The sequence below is a fragment of the Sebastes fasciatus genome, chromosome 16 (assembly GCF_043250625.1).
Source record: "Sebastes fasciatus isolate fSebFas1 chromosome 16, fSebFas1.pri, whole genome shotgun sequence".
Lineage (NCBI taxonomy): Eukaryota > Metazoa > Chordata > Actinopteri > Perciformes > Sebastidae > Sebastes > Sebastes fasciatus.
The window spans coordinates 10,503,103-10,521,633 of NC_133810.1; the positions used below are offsets into that span (position 1 = coordinate 10,503,103).

Sequence of the window (18,531 nt, forward strand, 5' to 3'; positions counted from 1 at the left end):
TTTATTCAAATGTATGTATATATTTATTATTGGAAATCAATTAACAACACAAAACAATGACAAATATTGTCCAGTCTGTAAAGGGGAGACTTGTGGTTACCCATAGAACCCATTTTCATTCACATATCTTGAGGTCAGAGGTCAAGGGACCCCTTTTGAAAATGGCCATGCCAGTTTTTCAAGCTAGTATGAAATGGTTGGTTCCAATGGATTCCTTAGCTTTCATATGATACCAGTATCTTCACTCTAGCTTTAAAACTGAGATCGCTACAACCTAAAAATCGCAAGTTGCATTAATGCGTTACAGAAATTAGTGGCGTTAAAACAAATTTGACGTTTGTTTTCTCCTCAGTTTGATACAAGAATGATGCATTCATAAAACCATTGTGGACTTTAGCCTTAATATAACAAATAAATTATATGAACAGGAGATAAATGAGACATGTGCAGCAGTGGTCAAAGGTCTGAGGCTTAAGTAGAGGGCCGTCCTTCGATACCTGCTACAATTTGCCCGTCACAACACACAACACAGCTGTAGTCTATAATAGAAACGTAATGGGCTATGTGGGAGAGAAAATAAAAAGCCAAGAAAAACAATGAGATAAATAAAAAAGTGTGTTACAAAACATGACGGCTCCAGGAAAATCTGTGCAGCTCCTATCATGAAACAGGTAACCTTTGAATCCTACTTGATTGATTGTTATAGAAGCCAAAACAAGTCTGATCAGCACTGAGAGTGTAACCTAGTCGACTTACATGTGCTGTATATGGTCTTGCCTGTTAAGTAAATAAACTCTTGTCACTTGCGTCACCAAATGGTGCTCAGGTGACCAACACATGATACATGTGAGGCATAGAGCAGGGTTTAGCACAGTGTTGCAGGATAGTTTAGTCACTGTGGAGAAAATCAGAGTATGATAAGTTTAGTAATTAAAAAAGTAGATTCTCAGTTTATCTCATGTAATGAAATACATTAACCCAAGATTAAATACATTCTCAAACTCATTTCTTTAAATCAGTACATTCTGAGTTGCCCCTTTTAGTATTTTTGGCGCTGACGTATTACAGGCTCTGCTGACTCCTCTGTTTGCCAGGAGTCACAAGAGGGATGCTTGGAAAAGCACAGGTGTTACTTATAATATTAGCAATGTCTCTGTTCTATTCAAGGGTCCCAGTAAAGCCGTGACAGTGAGCCAACATGCACAATACAAGAACCAGCAGCTAGTGCAGCTAGTCAGCCGTCGTTTTATTATTTACACCTGTGACATGTTAAAATGTCGTCAGTGAAAAAGTTATCAACAACAAACAAATAAGTTACCTATAGCTTCTTTTATTTTGAATGTGAAGTAGATCTCTGATATTAAATTACTACATTCATAAAAAAAAAAGAAAAACACAACTGAACACAAATGTGAATGCACTTCAGTCCTGAAACTCCACAAACAAGCATCCATATTACAAAATGGGTCATGATATATCTAAATCCAAACACAGTCCAGGCTTTACAGCACTCAGTGTGTCTGTGAAGGGCGAGTGACACAGATGTGTGCCAAAACCCTGCAGCACACTGATGCAGTAACAACAGCTGCACACCAGAGGTCAGACCTGAGCAGTGCATTAACACCTTTGTATTAAATTGTAAACTGCACAGATGTTTACATTCCAACTGCTCCTTCGTTTATTCCTTTTTACATATTTATTCCCATATTTATTTATTACTTGTAGAGTCAACAACTCTGCAAATGTACAATATCCAGACAGGCAATATCTTACTGTTTTATAGGTCACAACAAATACATATTATAGTATATATTTGTACTCTTGTTTTATTTTTAGTACTGTTTGATATACGTGTATACATCATCAGGATTGCTTCTTAATTCCATACTTTGTGCAATGACAATAAAGGACATATATTTCTATCATGCAGCAGTAACCTGGCTGCGGATGGTGCAAGTGAGTTATTGATGACACCAATGATTGGCTGCAATTTATGAATTTTGTATCATTTAGTGCAGAATAAAAGAGAATTCAAACTAAAGTAGTTTTTCTATAAAGCTTTAGAGAAAATAAATGTTAAACTAATTATACACCTGCTATTTCATCAGCTTTACTGAATATGTAAAAGCAAAGTGACACTATTTGACCTCCATTTCAGATATTTACTGGAATTTTTGGTATTTAAAGTAAATTAAAGTCAAAGGCTTTGTTTTTACAGTATATACCAACACAGAAAAAAGAGTTGCATTATACAACATAAATCCCTAGTTTGCTGTCATCTCTCATACTCATAAAAAACATATTTACAAAGAACAAACATAATTTAATAAATAAAACTAGTACAAAAAAAAGGATATATGGATATAAAACTGTGCAGTAAACTTTTAAATAAATAAAATTCAGTTCATGTCATTACAGCACATGATAAACAACAATCATGCAGAATGGTCAGCAGGCAAGTCTTATGACTTGCATTCAGTTTGGTCATATTTGGTGTGTGTGGTTTACCTTGCACAGCAGAGTGTGGTAGCCCTAGACTGTGGTATAGCCTATATTTCATAACTCTTGCTCACACAGAGTGAGTTATCAGAGTTAGAAATTCTGGCATGCCCTCCTGGATGATACTGGAATAGATTTAAAAGTGAATGACCCTGATAACATGCAGTAAAAAAACAGCACAGAGTTATGTCTCAATAAAGATAAACTAAAAGGAACATGAATGTGATATTTAGCTGGTATGACATAACACATCCTGTCTTTCACAATATTAAACAACTACCCAAAGGTACCTTGATACACATTTGCTCAAGCAGACTCCATTTCATTTGTGCAGCATGAATCATAAGTATTCACAAACAAATGTCATGTTATGTAACTTGCATAACACACTGCACAAATAAATGCAGAGTGATTGTATCTGTAAATCTATGCCTCTAATTTACAACTCACATATCATCATTTTTACATCAACTTAGATTTTTCCAAAGAAATATATTTTAAAATAAATGATGATATGAGTTGTAAATTAGAGGCACAGACACAGATACAGGTTTACAGATGCAAAAATAGATTTACGGAAACAAATGACTGCATTTATTTGTGCATTGTGTTTCACAAGTTACATAACTTCACATTTGTTTGTGAATACTCATGAGACTGTTTTGACACCATGAGTTCCAGTCAATAAAGAAGGACTTTAGCATATAAATTCTCCATCAAGTCTTTATGTGAATAAGAAAAGGTCCTGAGAGAAGAAAGAAATACTTCAATTCTCTCTCCGCATTTATTAAAGGTTTCTGAATTAGTAAGGGTAAATTTGTTGAGATTTGGTATTCAAGAGTTAAACAAAACAGCAGTGATACAAATGACATAAAAACAAATACATTAAAAGAAGTATCATATAGAATAAAAAATATTAAATAACACAATAATAATTTCCAGGTCCGATCCACACACCAGTGTTCAAAGTCGTACTCATTTTACACAATGTTTATGATGGACTGGCCCCCTGTACGGTAATAATGGGCGATAGTGGAGCCACATGTTGCAGCATCAGACAGGCCTGGAGGTTATTTGGGTCAGGGAGGGTTAAGTGATAGCTGCAGGAGATATTATTGATTAGGGGAAGGCCGAGGACAGTGTGTGTGCATGTGTGCAGTCTATAGTCATCAATATTCTCATTGTGTAAAGCTGCAGAGGTCGTACAGTAGAGCGTACTGTAAACATTACCAAACAGCACGTTGGAGATATGCTCAAACATGTCTTGCAGGAAGAGCAGCTCTGGGGAGACAGAGATCTCATTGGTTGAGTTGACTTCATTTACAAAGAGCATGAGGAAGCTCAGCACATGAATCATTGCTTCCAGATAACATGTGCTCTTTTGTCACTTGCCTAGTGGTTATTTAGTCCCATTAATTTCTCCTGAAGTAGCTTTAAAAGATAAGCGGCTGAAGATATTCTCTTTATTGTCAACGATTCCCATGAAAACACCGAAAGCCAACGGTGAATTGATTCTGCTAACAACTACTAAATGATATATCTAATGCTTCTGTACCATAGAGCTCCATTGTTGTCCAAAAACTATTAAAAACACCTCAACGAGCCACATGTTACACTGGTAGACATGTTCCTTCATCACCGTGAACATCGGCACTCTACATTATTTTGAGTCAATCCCACATAAATGTATATCATTCTGCTACTGTAAATACTCATTAGAGAGCCAAATGTGTATTAATCCTGGTTTGTACAGATAAGTATACAGAAAAGAAGTATACTTGGCTTATACTGACAAGTATACAGAAAAGTCTAAGTATACTTGGCTTATACTGACAAGTATACAGAAAAGAAGTATACTTGGCTTATACTGACAAGTATACAGCAAAGTCTAAGTATACTTGGCTTATACTGACAAGTATACAGAAAAGTCTATGTATACTGACAAGTGTACAGAAAAGTCTAAGTATACTTGGCTTATACTGACAAGTATACAGAAAAGTCTATGTATACTGACAAGTGTACAGAAAAGTCTAAGTATACTTGGCTTATACTGACAAGTATACAGAAAAGTCTATGTATACTGACAAGTGTACAGAAAAGTCTAAGTATACTTGGCTTATGCTGACAAGTATACAGCAAAGTCTAAGTATACTTGGCTTATACTGACAAGTATACAGAAAAGTCTATGTATACTGACAAGTGTACAGAAAAGTCTAAGTATACTTGGCTTATACTGACAAGTATACAGAAAAGTCTAAGTATACTTGGCTTATACTGACAAGTGTACAGAAAAGTCTAAGTATACTTGGCTTATACTGACAAGTATACAGCAAAGTCTAAGTATACTTGGCTTATACTGACAAGTATACAGAAAAGTCTATGTATACTGACAAGTATACAGAAAAGTCTAAGTGTACCTGGCTTATACTGACAAGTATACAGAAAAGTCTAAGTATACTTGGCTTATACTGACAAGTATACAGAAAAGAAGTATACTTGGCTTATACTGACAAGTATAAAGAAAAGTCTAAGAATACTCGACTTGTAGGCTTACTTGTACTTAAACTTTTGATCGAGATATACTTCAGAAAAGTATACTTAAGCCTTATAGGCCTACAGAAAGGTATACTTGGCTTGTAGTTGTGCTTACTTTTTGATAGAGTAGCCTATTCAAGTGTGTGAGGCTAATTCTTTAAAGATTTCTTTTCTAAGAATAAACGCTTGATATCATGTTATTAATCTAATAATAACTGCAACGGAGTGTGTTCTTCTGTCTTCTACTCTCACTTATGTCTCAAATGTGTTTTTTCCCCCCTGAGCATACTAGGCTATATAACAGCCTCCCTGCTGAGTTTCAACCTTCACCTGGTTACATGTGGACTAATGGCTTCACATCCCTCACATTAGGAAGCAAACAACTACAGCAGCTACTTCCTGGTAGAGCTCCAGTCAGCTGACCAAGAACCAGCCAATCAGAAGTAGTGCACTGTTGTAAATACACGGTTGTTTTGACAGCGTGTAAAAAGCCTGCAGCACCGACAGAGAGGGAGAAAGAGAAAGAGAGAGAAGAGACATGACGGTGGAGACAAGAGTCAGCGGTGAGTCGGTGCTTTCTTTATTTATTTGACCAGTAACAAGTCTGTGCAGTCGGTTTTTGTCACGTTTAAAGCTGTAGTTGCTTTATTTATGTATTTATTTAGCACAATTTAAGACTATACAACATAACCAAAAAATAAATGAATGATATAAAGTCCAGGAAGTTGCAAAAAAAACACTGGGCTTATCTGAAGCCTCCACCTATAGAGACAAGATTAATATAAAGAAATAATATGACTACATAATAGTGATAATAAACAATTAGGACAAGATATATATAATAACAACAATAACAATACAGTAAATATATAAAAAAAAGACGTGTGTGTGTGTGTGTGTGTGTGTGTGTGTGTGTGTGTGTGTGAGAGTGTGTGTGTTGCGTGGAAGTGTATGGTTAGTGTTTGTGAGGAGGATATTGATTAAAATATCGATAAAGCTATATTTACAGCTGTCTGTATGGTCAAAACAAAGCAGTGTTAAGACAACACGGTTCATAATATGCATGTAAAGTGCTGCTTTCAATAAAGTATAAGTTCTCTATTAGTTTTACTATAATACTCTGATGTGTGGCATAAATTTGGCTTCATGCAATCATTGTTCTGATGGATTATTTTGCCAAGACTATGTCTGTTTTTTTATTTTTATTTTTTAATATAAATTTAGTTAATAAAAAATACTTAATGTTCTTTTTTCTATTCTTTCTTTTTATTATTATTATTATTATTATTTATTTTCTTAATTTTATTTCAATTTTGAATGTTGAAGTTGTTTTCTCGAGTGTACTTTAGTGAGTTTGTCTCTAAGCTCAACTACTTAAATTAAATTGGTTTATAAACTATTGCAATTAAGAATTGTAAATTGCATATATGAAAACAACCTCGAAAAAAAAGGGAAAAAATAAAGTATAAAAAAACAACAAATAAACTTGATGTTCAGTTCAAGCCCAAACTGCGATCTTAGTTTTCTCTTATTTAGTCTAATTAGCAGCCAATAATAAATATAGTAAAAAGCAGTGTATTTATTTCCACAGTAAACAATCAGCATATTCTTTGCATTTCTGAAGCTGCAGCTTGGTAATTAAAAAAATATATATATTATTATAATCAAAATCAATATAATTTCTGTTAATTAACTAGCCAATAATGTTTAAGCACCAACTGTAATGTTCCTATAGATGTTTCACTTAAAGATCCCCTATATTTTTAGACATGCAAATACTCTGCTTTGAATATTTGTATGAATGTATGAATATGCAAATGTTTCCTGCTTCAAAAAAAAACTATTCTATTATATGGCTTCAAAACTAGTTGTCATGTCACAAAATCATCTTCTTCGTCTTCTACCGTCAAACTCTGCACATACATCATTCTACACAGTGAAGCTCAGTGACATAACATAACATACAAAACATGTTTTTCAGTGGAGGGGTGCTTTTCTTCTGAAACATCCTGAGGATGTTTTTTCTTTTCGTTCCCTAAACTTTCTATTTCTTGCTCAACTACCATCAGAGAGACAGAGTGGATGTAGGACAGGTCTTGTTATCCCCAAGAATTTGACTGGAAAAAGTGCTCACTTTGAGAGGGACGGATTATAATAGGATTATTTATAATCCTCTAGCTGTAAATTTTGCACCAGGCTTCACAGCACTCTGATGATTATTGTACCGTGGAAAGATAAAAAAACAGTCCGAGATGTTTAAACTGTTTAATTAATTCACATTTTTGTGTTAGAATAGCCTTAATCAGTGGAGGTTCAGTATATGAAGCCATGTGTGAGATTTATGTAATTTATTAAATATGAATTCCTTCTTAATGAAAAACACACACTGTGAGTTTTGTCACACTGTAGAAGGTAAGAAAGAAAAAGTTATTTTCTTAAACTAAAAAACAAAAAAGGAAAATTAAAAGACCCAGTTTCATTTAAACACACTATTATTTTTGTAGACCCGCCGGGATTAGGCCACCTTCCTTTTCAAATAAACAGCAGAACATTTAATCTGTAATCTTTGGACATCAGTCATTTTGGGACCGCACACAAATCCCATTTGCCTCCAAAATCATCAATTTTTTAGTGTAATTTTAGAGGATTTAAATATGTTTTGCTGAAAGTCAATTCTATTTTTTATTAGTAACAATAGATGATGTGGTTACTCCCTTTAATATATGCTCTAATCTGTTATAATACCTGGAAAATAAAGATAAACAGTATATTTATTATTGTGTTTACAGACATGAGGGGAGCTGCCACAACATGCAGACAGGTAAGAACACAACACCTTTACAACCTCTGATCTGCTATTACCATAATTGACTGGTACAGATCAGATCAGTGGTTCTCAATCAAGGGTCCAGTTACCTCCAGGGGTCCTTTAGGTAGTTCCAGGGGGTCCATAGAAATATGGGGAATAGTTTATTTTCACTATTTAATTCACTATAAGTGAGCCCAATGTGAGTCATAAGATAGACTGTTGTGATCATAGGTTTCACTTCCTCCACAGTTATCTCCTCAACTGTAGTTGACCACTACAGAATTATGGTCTTCATCATGTCTAACAACCAAAATCTTTTCAGATGGAGCTCTCTGAAACTAAATCTTATCGGATGAGGGTCCGTGACTTAATGTGTACTAATTTAGAGGTCCTTGACACGGAAAAGGTTGAGAACCACTGAGATAGATGATCAAAAGCAGGTAGATCAGCAGCAACAAAATGCGATGAGTCACAGTCAACACGGGCACACCTCTCTTAGAGGGTGACAGGGTGTTATAGAGTGAAGATACTGTCATCATATGAAACCCAATGAATCCATTGTTACCAACTATGTCATACTAGCTTCTTGGGAAGGAGGTTAGATAACGCTCCAAATTTACGCTAAATTTTAGAAAGGAAAAACTGGCATGGCCATTTTCAAAGGGGTCCCCTGACCTCTGACCTCAAGATATGTGAATGAAAATGGGTTTTATGGGTACTTACGAGTCTCCCCTTTACAGACATGCCCACTTTATGATAATCACATGCCGTTTGGGGCAAGTCATAGTCAAGTCAGCACACTGACACACTGACAGCTGTTGTTGCCTGTTGGGCTTGTCATTTGTCATCTGTCATTGTTTTGTGTATTGATTTCCAATAATAGATATATACATATATTTGCATAAAGCAATCATATTTGCCCACTCCCATGTTGATAAGTTGATGAATATTAAATACTTGAGAAATGCAAAATTAATTTGCGATTAATCGCAATTAAATATTTTAATCGATTTAATCTAATTCTCTCATAGGACTCATAAAAGTGGACCTATTACCTGCACTGGTATTTCAGTCCTTCACTCTTGTTAGATAGAGGTATAAATCTGAAGTAATGTTTGTTTGCAAATTCTTAAAAATCTCTTATCTGTCCTACAATCTGAATCCCAATTAGAGATTGTGCCTTTAAATAAAACCTTTTTCTCTTTTGATAAAGTCTGATTTCTCTGTATATTTACCTGTATCATTTCTTCCTCTCTGTTTTTAGCTGTGTTGCCTTTCTGTAACGCACTTTGCAACACGTGCTTTGCATCTAAAACGCATTCCACGTTTCCACCCGCCTGCTTTTGTCTCAACCGTGACTCCGTGACTCCGTGACGTTTGCCTTGTTATTCTTTGGGACAGGTTTGACCTGACAAGCTGCTTTTTTCCCTTCCCCTGCTAATTTATGGAGAGAACAAAGAGAGGATGGCTAATAATGGACCATGTGAAATGTTAAGGAGTGCTTTGACCAGTGACTGTAGAATGAGAGAGTGCAGTATACTGGGAAATATTTACGATATGTTTGTGTGTCCTTTTGGGAGTTTTTGCAGACTTCATTTCGTAGAGATTTGGAGGTAATACATGTAGCACATTAAATGTCCTCATAAGGATAGATACACAAGGATTCATCAGTGTTGTGTAACATTGTTCCCTCTGTTGCCATGGCTGGGCAAAGGGCAGCAGGGGTAAAAGCTGGCATTTCGGAAGGTCTGGTAAATGTGACATCAATCCCCAGACTTAATTCCCGCTGAGTGACCTGGTCCAGTTTTCTCTCAGTGTGGCTGGCTCAGATTGAGCTTTTACTAAATGCACTGTGCATTTGTTGGACACATTTGACATTTAGTAGTCAAGATAAAATAAATACTTGTATCTGGAGCATCTGCAGCAGAAGATTAAACTTAAATTCAACAATTGTCAGAATTGCGGGAAAAAAACCAAATCAGTTTAAATTAGGGCGGTCAATTGATTAAAATAATTAATCGCGATTAATCGAAAATGAATCGAACATTATTTGTTCAAAACGTAAATTGAAGGGAGATTTGTCAAGTATTTAATACTCTCATCAACATGGGAGTGGACAAATATGCTTGCTTTGTGCAAATATTGTCCAGAAACCCTCACAGGTACTGCATTTAGCATACAAAATATGCTCAAATCATAACATGGCAAACTGCAGCCCAACAGGCAACAACAGCTGTCAGTGTGTCAGTGTGCTGACTTGACTATGACTTGCCCCAAACTGCATGTGATTATCATAAAGTGGGCATGTCTGTAAAGGGGAGACTCGTGGGTACCCAGAGAACCCATTTTCATTCACATATCTTGAGGTCAGAGGTCAAGGAACCCCTTTGAAAATGACCATGCCTGTTTTTCCTCGTAGCATGACATGCAGCAATGGATTCCTTAGGTTTTCTAGTTTCTTATGATATCTGTAGCTTTACTCTAGTCCCAAAACTGACCCTCCTAGAGCCTCTGAAAGACAGTAAAGTCAGTCGGGATCGCGGGTCTCAGAGGTTCATTAAGTCTTGTTTGTCTGTGAAGATCAGCTTTTCACCTACATCCGAATAGACCTAAAAAGCCACAGTGCTGCTGATCCTCACTGTTGTTTTAGAGACATTTCTGCACCATAAGACGTTTCTGTGGGAAACGCTGATTTGGGTCAACATCATGAGATTGCACAGTATCATCAGAGTAACAGAGATGTTCATACATACACTGTTGTTGCTTTTTTCTCTGCCCAGGACAGCCCTGGAGGACTGTGGGACTCTGTGAAGAAAGCTGCGGTTGTCATCGGATCTGGAATCTTATTCTTGGCTGCGTTCGGCAACTCACTGACATGGTAGGATTTCTTTACAGGTTGCAACAACCCAAAAGCTTGTCCTGGAATGAACCTGAGGAGAGGCAAGGTCACACACGGGTCATTACATCAATGCACAATCAAATAAGGGAACAGAAACAGAAGAGAAGAGAACTGGATGGGCGGCATCTGGACAGTGCAGAGCAGGACTGGACAGGGTTCAAATTATACTCAGTCTAATCAGGTCAGGTATGGTGTTGATCATATAAATATTTTAGGAAATGAGTAGCCTATTTAACAGATTCATGCTATTAAATGACAATTATATTTTTGAATTCAATTCACAGATATTACATTGTTTGGAAAAGCGTTATCTCCTGCCTCACCCAGTTGAAAATAATTAGTTACCGGGAGCATTAACACACAGGCGCATTTGAAAGTATATTGTGGCGGTTCAATTAAATTAAATGAATTTTTATATAGCGTCAAATCACAACAGAAGTTATCTCAAGACGGTTTTCATATAGAGCAGGTCTAGACTGTACTCTATAATTTAGTTGCTACAGCATTTCTGGGCAGTTAGTAGGGCATTATTAGGTGGTTGCTTAATCTCTATAAACAGATTCTGTAGGCAACGGGACAAGATTTTGGCATCAGAAGCGTTCTGATTTCCATTTGTAGACCGAGCAGTATTGACCAATCATGTTCGAGCAGGCTTTGATTGAATGCAGGGAAACAGTCTATGTGAAGAGCAAAAGAGGTGGAATGCATTGGCCGAAATGCAATCTGGGAACCCATTGGCTATCGTCTGGCGATGATTTTGCTTGTTAGTGGCTTAAAATTAGCTTCTAAACTGTCTACTTGTGAAACAGTTTCTCAACTCCAACTCCAGTCTTGCATCTCAAGTGGCTAATGGGACTGTAAACAATGAGCGGCGCACGGAAGAGGAAGTCTTGGCCCGGATATTCGCTGGCTACACCGGAACCCCAGAAATATACTGTAGTCCCTTTCCCCCAGAGGCTTATCCATCATTAGACCGATAGCCAATGGGCTCTGAGATTGTGGGTTGCTAGGTGGTTCTGAGCCATCACAAACTAATTGGAAATCAGGTCTCAAAGCCTGAGAGTCCTGCAATTTGGAGGCTGGTGCACCAGTGTATATGTAAATGTTGGTGGCAAAAAGTGTGAGATGTGTTCTCCAGGGAAAAAAAGTGAACGGAAGAATAAAAAACAGTTTTAACCGTGTTAGAAAATGATCTTTTGTTGTTGTTGTTGTTTCCTCCTCCAGGCATCTTCAGAGATTCTGGGGAGCTTCAGGAGATTTCTGGCAGAACTTGTGGACCTATCTGCACGTGTCATTTGAGGGTCATCATACTACTTTGTTCTACTTAGGTAAGAAATAACAACGGGTTAGTTTTGTTTGTGTTCCGTGGAGGTACATGTTGCAACCAGCAGACAGACAGGTCTTTGTGAGGCCAAATCAAACACTATCTGTTTCCTACATGATAACAGAATGAATGACCTGCTTTGTATCAGTACATACTTTGTACTGGACATTACTACACAACACTTGGACAAATAGATGGATCTATAAAACTCTCTAACCACTCCTTTCATTTTAGATTTTTCACAGTACAGTACTTTGAAATATGTACTAATGTAGCTTTAAATTGGATTTCACACTTGACTTCATCTCCCCTGAGACACAAACAGGGCTTTGTTCTCAGAATTATGAGGCTGCACAAAAGAGAACCTTATTTGGTGTCAGCCACAGAGGAAATACCACGTTTGCGTAGCATTGAGGGCAGTTGTTCAGTTAAGCATATCAAGTCATGACCTCTGGGCTCGACTTAGTCACACTTATGGTGCAGCCATCATGTTGTGTCATTAACTGTCCAGCTGTTTTGCACATCAGGATGTCAGATATTATCTGGTAGAACGTCATGTACTCTCAGCCCAAAACAATTTGCATTACAAGATAGGGCAGATAGTGTTTCCAGTGTAACAGGTAGGGTGTTGTTCTGAAGGGATTATGTAATATGTATTAATATAAATCAATAAAGTGCATTCATACAGTGCAATAAAAGTCACATCACAAGGTGCAGTCCAGCTTCATATCTGTGATAACGTTAATTACCTTAGATTGCTGAAAAACAAAATCCCTGATCTTAAAGTGTTGTCAAAAATATGGAAGTATCAATACATATTGATACAGAATATTTGAAACGGTTTCCATAAAATGCTGAATGCTGAAAAAATATCAACATTTATCATCAAATTGTTAACTCTTTTTTTTTTTTTTTCATTTCGCTGAATTATTCAGGCCCAGGTCAGTGGTTGCCATGTCGTCCCTCTCTGACAGCAGCTTTGTTCTTCTCAACAGGTACGATGTTGGTTCCCACTCTGGCATTCGGGGTGACGAATGGTCTGCTGCTGTTGGTGGACACCACTGGTAAACCCTCCTTCATCACTCGCTACCGCATCCAGGTGGACAAGAATAACCCGGTATGTTCCTTATTGAATCTGTTACAGTATCTCCTCCAGTTTCACTATCAATACTACCACTAGTACCTTTACTATTGTCATTACTACTAGGAATTTTATATTTGATATCACTGAGATACCAACATTGAGAGAAGCTTTATCAGTCGTTAAACATTTTTTGTGGATAAATCTTTTTGTTTAATGGTAATTTAATAGAGAACAAGCGTGTAGACATTACTGCAAAATACAGCAATAGTCACTTCGCTGACATCACAATAATTATCCCGATATATAAAAGTGACATGGAATAAATTTAAAATAAATGAATAAATCTAAATTTTGCCCCAATTGGAAAAAAAATACATGAATGAATGTGCAATAAATAAATAAAGAATATTATATTTTTCTGTATTTATTGATTTATTTATATGTGTATTTCCTTATTTATTTTCAGTTGTATTGATATTGTTATATTTTATTCCTACATTTATTTCCACATTGATTTATTAATTTATACATTTCTTCATTTATGTTTATTGATTCATATATTTATTAATTTATTTCCTGTGTTACTTCTGGGCGCAAATATGTAATATACAGTGTATATACAGTATATGTATATATATATATTTATGTGTGACAGATTATCATGTGATAGATTTTGAAATGAAAACTATTTTATTGAATGAAAATGCTGATATTGTCTTACATGTATGTAAATGCACTGCCCTCAGTGTTGCTGATGTGACGTGTCCACCTGTCTGTCTGACCGAAGTCCTCTCACTGTGTTTGATTAACAGATGTGGATTGACACTGGGGAGATAAAGACTAACATTACTGATAACCAGGGCTGGAAGGTTACTCTCAAAGTTTAATCAGATTATTTATTACCTTTCAAAGATTATAACGAGGGACACAGTGCACAGGAAGCTACGGTTGATTTTACCCCCATAATTCATGAATACAGGGTTTACCACCTTAATGGGGGGACATAAACTTTCATAAGATTTTGTCATAATCAATAGTAATAAACTGATGATGCCATAAAACCTTACATCACCTACGATGAGCTAATCTGTGACAATCCGCTGAGTTGTCATGTGTGTCCGGTCCTGATAATAACCGTCTGAACTCGAGCCCAGTTAGTCATAAACAAAGCCAGGATGTGCTGCTTTTATCAAGCAATCTATCTATGTATCTTACATTCAGTCATTTGAATTGCACGTCAGATGGCCATTTTAGCTGACAATTCACAATGACAGCTGCAGCACTATATCCAGTTTCCGCTCTCTGACTCCCTCCTCGTCCTCCAGGTGGATCCAGATAAGCTTCGCCACGTGCTGAAGACTGTCGTGTTCAACCATTTGTTCATCTCGGGGCCCATGGTGGTGGCGGCTTACTACCTGATGACCTCGAGAGGGGACCCCTGTGGCCCTGAGCTGCCCACCTTCCAGTGGGCCCTGATGGAGCTGGCTGCCTTCTCCATCATGGAGGAACTTATTTTTTACTATTCACACAGGTTTGGATCATTAATTGTATTATTTTACACCTCTGCTTTTTATACTGTCACATGTCAAAATGTCTAAAAAAAGGCCTATACAAAGTCAGTTGTCATTGGAACACTAAAGTTTACACATTACTGCCACCTAGTGGTAAGAGTGAAGGATGAGAATATAAAGAAAACAAAAGCCCATATTTTACTGTATTGCTAAAACTTTTTTTTTTTTTTTTTTTACCAGGGCCAGAAAATAATAAATAATGAAAGTAATGACCTTTCACCTAGTTGCATAGTTTCTATTTGCCCAATAATTTGGCTTATTAACAAACATCTGCAAAACCAGTAGTTACCCTTAGTACACTTCTGCTCCACTACATTTCAGAGGGAAATATTGTACCTTTTACTCCACATTTATTTTGTACCTTTAGTTACTTTGCAGATTCTGATTAATAACATAAAATATAATCAACAAATAAATTATGATGTATTATTTATTATACATTAAGATACGACTTTATTCATTCCCAAGCATGTACACATGAATACCTCAATAATTATAATCTAATATAAGACATTATTCTGAAATAGGACATTCTGCATAATGAGCACTTTTAGTTTTGGTACTTTTGGTAAGTATTTCTACACTGTGGGATTGCTACTTTTATTTTAATAAAATATCTGAGTACTTCTCCCACCACTGCTATACTTTTAGTCTTGTTGTTAAAAATGTATCAGGAGATAACTGGATTTTTATCCCCATCTTCTTTTCTCTCAGGCTGTTCCACCAGCCCAGCCTCTACAAGCGTTTCCACAAACAGCACCATGAGTGGACCGCTCCCATTGGCGTCGTCTGCATCTACGCTCATCCTCTGGAGCATATGGTGAATGATCCCCTCCCTGCGTTTCGTTTTATTTTCTATGTCTTTCTCAGTCACGCTCTTCACATTTTTAAGATTTGAGTACAATAGATCTTTTGCTGCTGATTTTCCTCGGCCATTAAAGCCAGTTTGTTCCTCCTCATTGCCGTTAGATCTCCAACATGCTGCCGGTAGCACTCGGGCCGGTGATCCTGGGCTCCCACCTGGCCACCACCTGCATGTGGTACTGCCTGGCTCTGGTCAGCACCACCATCTCCCACTGTGGATACCACCTCCCCTTCCTGCCCTCACCCGAGTTCCACGACTTCCACCACCTCAGGTGATTCCACTGGTCCACTCTTCCCAGTACAGTACTTTTTAATAGGATTTAATGATTTTTTTCGGGTTGTCCGTACGTCCAGTTCATTCTCGTGAACGTGATATCTCAGGAACGCCTGGAAGGAAGTTCTTCCTATTCAGCACAAACTTAGATTTGGATACCAGGATGAACTAATTCGATTTTTTATGACATTTTTGAATGATATACTAAAAGTAGGACTTTAAGACATTTTTTATGACCTTTTTTTAAATAATATTTCTTATGACATACTATACTATCTTTTTTGTCCTACTATACTATGATTTGTTTTTATATTTTTATGACATTTTATTTTTTTTTACACACTATACTATGACTTTTTTTATGATATTATTTGACACATTATACTATGACTTTTTATGATATTTTTTATGACATTTTATTTTTTTTTACACACTATACTATGACTTTTTTTAGGATATTTTTTGATGACATACAAAACGATGAAATTTTTTGTGACATTTTTATGACATACTATGCTATGACTTTTTGTAATATTTTTTATGACATACTATACCATGACCTTTTTCTGATATATATATTTTTTAAATGTTATAATTTTATCCTTTTCCTTGTGAGTTAGATTCTTGCTCTTATATAATCGTATCAGTTGTCCTCACACGTCTTATGTGGTTCCAGGTTCACCCAGTGTTTCGGGGTCTTCGGCGTGCTGGATCGGCTCCACGGCACCGACACCAAATTTAGGCAGACCAAGCAGTATGAACGCCACACTCTGCTCACCGGTATCACCCCTCTGAATGAGAGCATCCCCGACACACCCAAGAAGGGTCATTGATGGCCTGTGACCCATCTGACCTTTAACCTCAGGCCTTGCTACAAGTTTGGGATCGTGATATGGGGACATAAGGCTCCCAATCATAAATGACTATTAGATTTGAATTATTTTAATCCTGAAAATCTGTTGATCAGTTTCAGACTGTGAAAGTCTGCCGACACACTCTGCGGCCACAAACCTCATATTTAATTTTTCCAAGCAGAAATGTTGCACTTTACTAGATATGCAGATTCTTTTCACTTTGCTGCACTCTGCCATAACCTCCCTTCTCAGGTGAAGGTGCCATGTTCAGCCCTCAGCCAGGTTACCTTCAGTTAATGTTGATTTTCTCAGCTTTTCAAATATGAGCGACCAGCTGTCGCTACCCATAAAACCTTGTGTTTTCGAGTTGTTTGCTGACAGCGATTCAATTTCGCTCTTATCATCCTTACCTGGTTAAACTAATGACATATTCTTACTTTTCTTCTTGAATCTTCGCTTTAACGTCAGTAGAGTCTATTATAAACACATGCACATTACTCTTAAGTCATGTATTAATTCTTATAAACACATTTTGTATTAATGTTTAGCAACAGCACTTCCAGCTCAGCAGTCCCGACTCTTGTTGCGTTCACTTGATGCTCAGACAGAAGATACATTTGCACTTTTCAATTCCGCGGTGTCCAAACCTTGAATGTAAAATGTCTTTATGCTTTACATGAGGCCTCAGTAATTGTTGTATAATAAGACGTGAATGTTGAAAACGATCTCCTACCGTGATTGATACAATGTTAATATTACTGGACTGTTTAATATTAAAACATTTTAAAGAAGAGACGTGTGTAACTTCTTTTTTTTCTTCTTGTTCTTTTCCTCATGGCAAGTCTAGGATATAGTAATGTAATGAACTATTTTAATGGTTCATATAGTTATTTCTTATTAATTTGGCTTTATGGAATGTTTCTTTTTTTTTCAGTCTCCAGACATCATAACCAGCCATATTATTCTTAGCGGCATCACAAAATGGATTTCAAGTAATTTCTTGCTCCCTAAATTCAGATAAAACTGAGATGCTCGTCATTGGCCCTGCTCGACATAGACATCAGTTTGAGGAAGTAACAGTATCTTTAGATAACTGTGATATCCCGAAGTTTCGACAGTTAAAATCTTGGTGTTACATTCGATTCAACTCTTTCTTTTGATCAGCACATTCAAGATCGCCTTCTTTTACCTACTTAACATCGCTAAATCAGGTGTTCTTTATCCATGGCTGGCATTAGAATGCGTCCCCGTATGATTTGTTTTGACATACTATATTATGACTTAAAGTAAAAAAATAAGTCATTATAGTATGTCAAAAAAGTCATAGTATAGTATGTCGAAAAAACAATATACACAATATACTATACTTTTTTTCCATAGTATAGTATGTCGAAAAAAAGTAAAAAAAAGTCATAGTATAGTATGTCGAAAAAAAGTTAAAAAAAGTCATAGTATAGTATGTCGAAAAAAATGTAAAAAAGTCATATTATAGTATGTCGAAAAAAAGTAAAAAAATAAGTCAGTATAGTATGTCAAAAGAAAGTTTAAAAAAGTCATAGTATAGTACGTCGAAAAAACAATATACACAATATACTATGACTTTTTGTTTTACATACTATACTATACTTTTTTTCCATAGTATAGTATATCGAAGAAAAGTCATAGTATAGTATGTCGAAAACAAGTCATAGTATATTGTGTTGAAAACAAGTCATATGTTGAAAGAAAGTAAAAAAAAAAGTCGTATAGTATGTTGAAAAAGTTACAAAAAAAAGTCCTAGTATAGTATGTCGAAAAAATGCTATCATTCTATTGTGT

At 36.3% G+C, this 18,531-nt stretch overlaps 1 protein-coding gene across 1 annotated transcript; it reads left to right on the forward strand.

The window, feature by feature from the left end:
- The first annotated feature begins 5,442 nt into the window (after positions 1-5,442).
- On the forward strand, positions 5,443-17,504 carry faxdc2 (fatty acid hydroxylase domain containing 2). The gene is made up of 9 exons (XM_074610992.1): positions 5,443-5,597; positions 7,824-7,855; positions 10,624-10,721; positions 11,967-12,070; positions 13,062-13,183; positions 14,476-14,681; positions 15,436-15,541; positions 15,691-15,857; positions 16,536-17,504. The coding sequence occupies exons 1-9, from the start codon at positions 5,573-5,575 to the stop codon at positions 16,690-16,692; spliced, it is 1,017 nt and encodes a 338-aa protein (XP_074467093.1). The 5' UTR covers positions 5,443-5,572; the 3' UTR covers positions 16,693-17,504.
- Positions 17,505-18,531: the final 1,027 nt, after the last annotated feature.

Bases quoted from the DNA above. Each gene is read 5' to 3' on its own strand.
- faxdc2 (XM_074610992.1), top strand. From the start codon at position 5,573: ATGACGGTGGAGACAAGAGTCAGCG. The intron at 14,682-15,435 runs GTTTGGATCATT...CTTTTCTCTCAG, and splicing joins ATTTTTTACTATTCACACAG to GCTGTTCCACCAGCCCAGCC. The intron at 15,858-16,535 runs GTGATTCCACTG...ATGTGGTTCCAG, and splicing joins CACGACTTCCACCACCTCAG to GTTCACCCAGTGTTTCGGGG.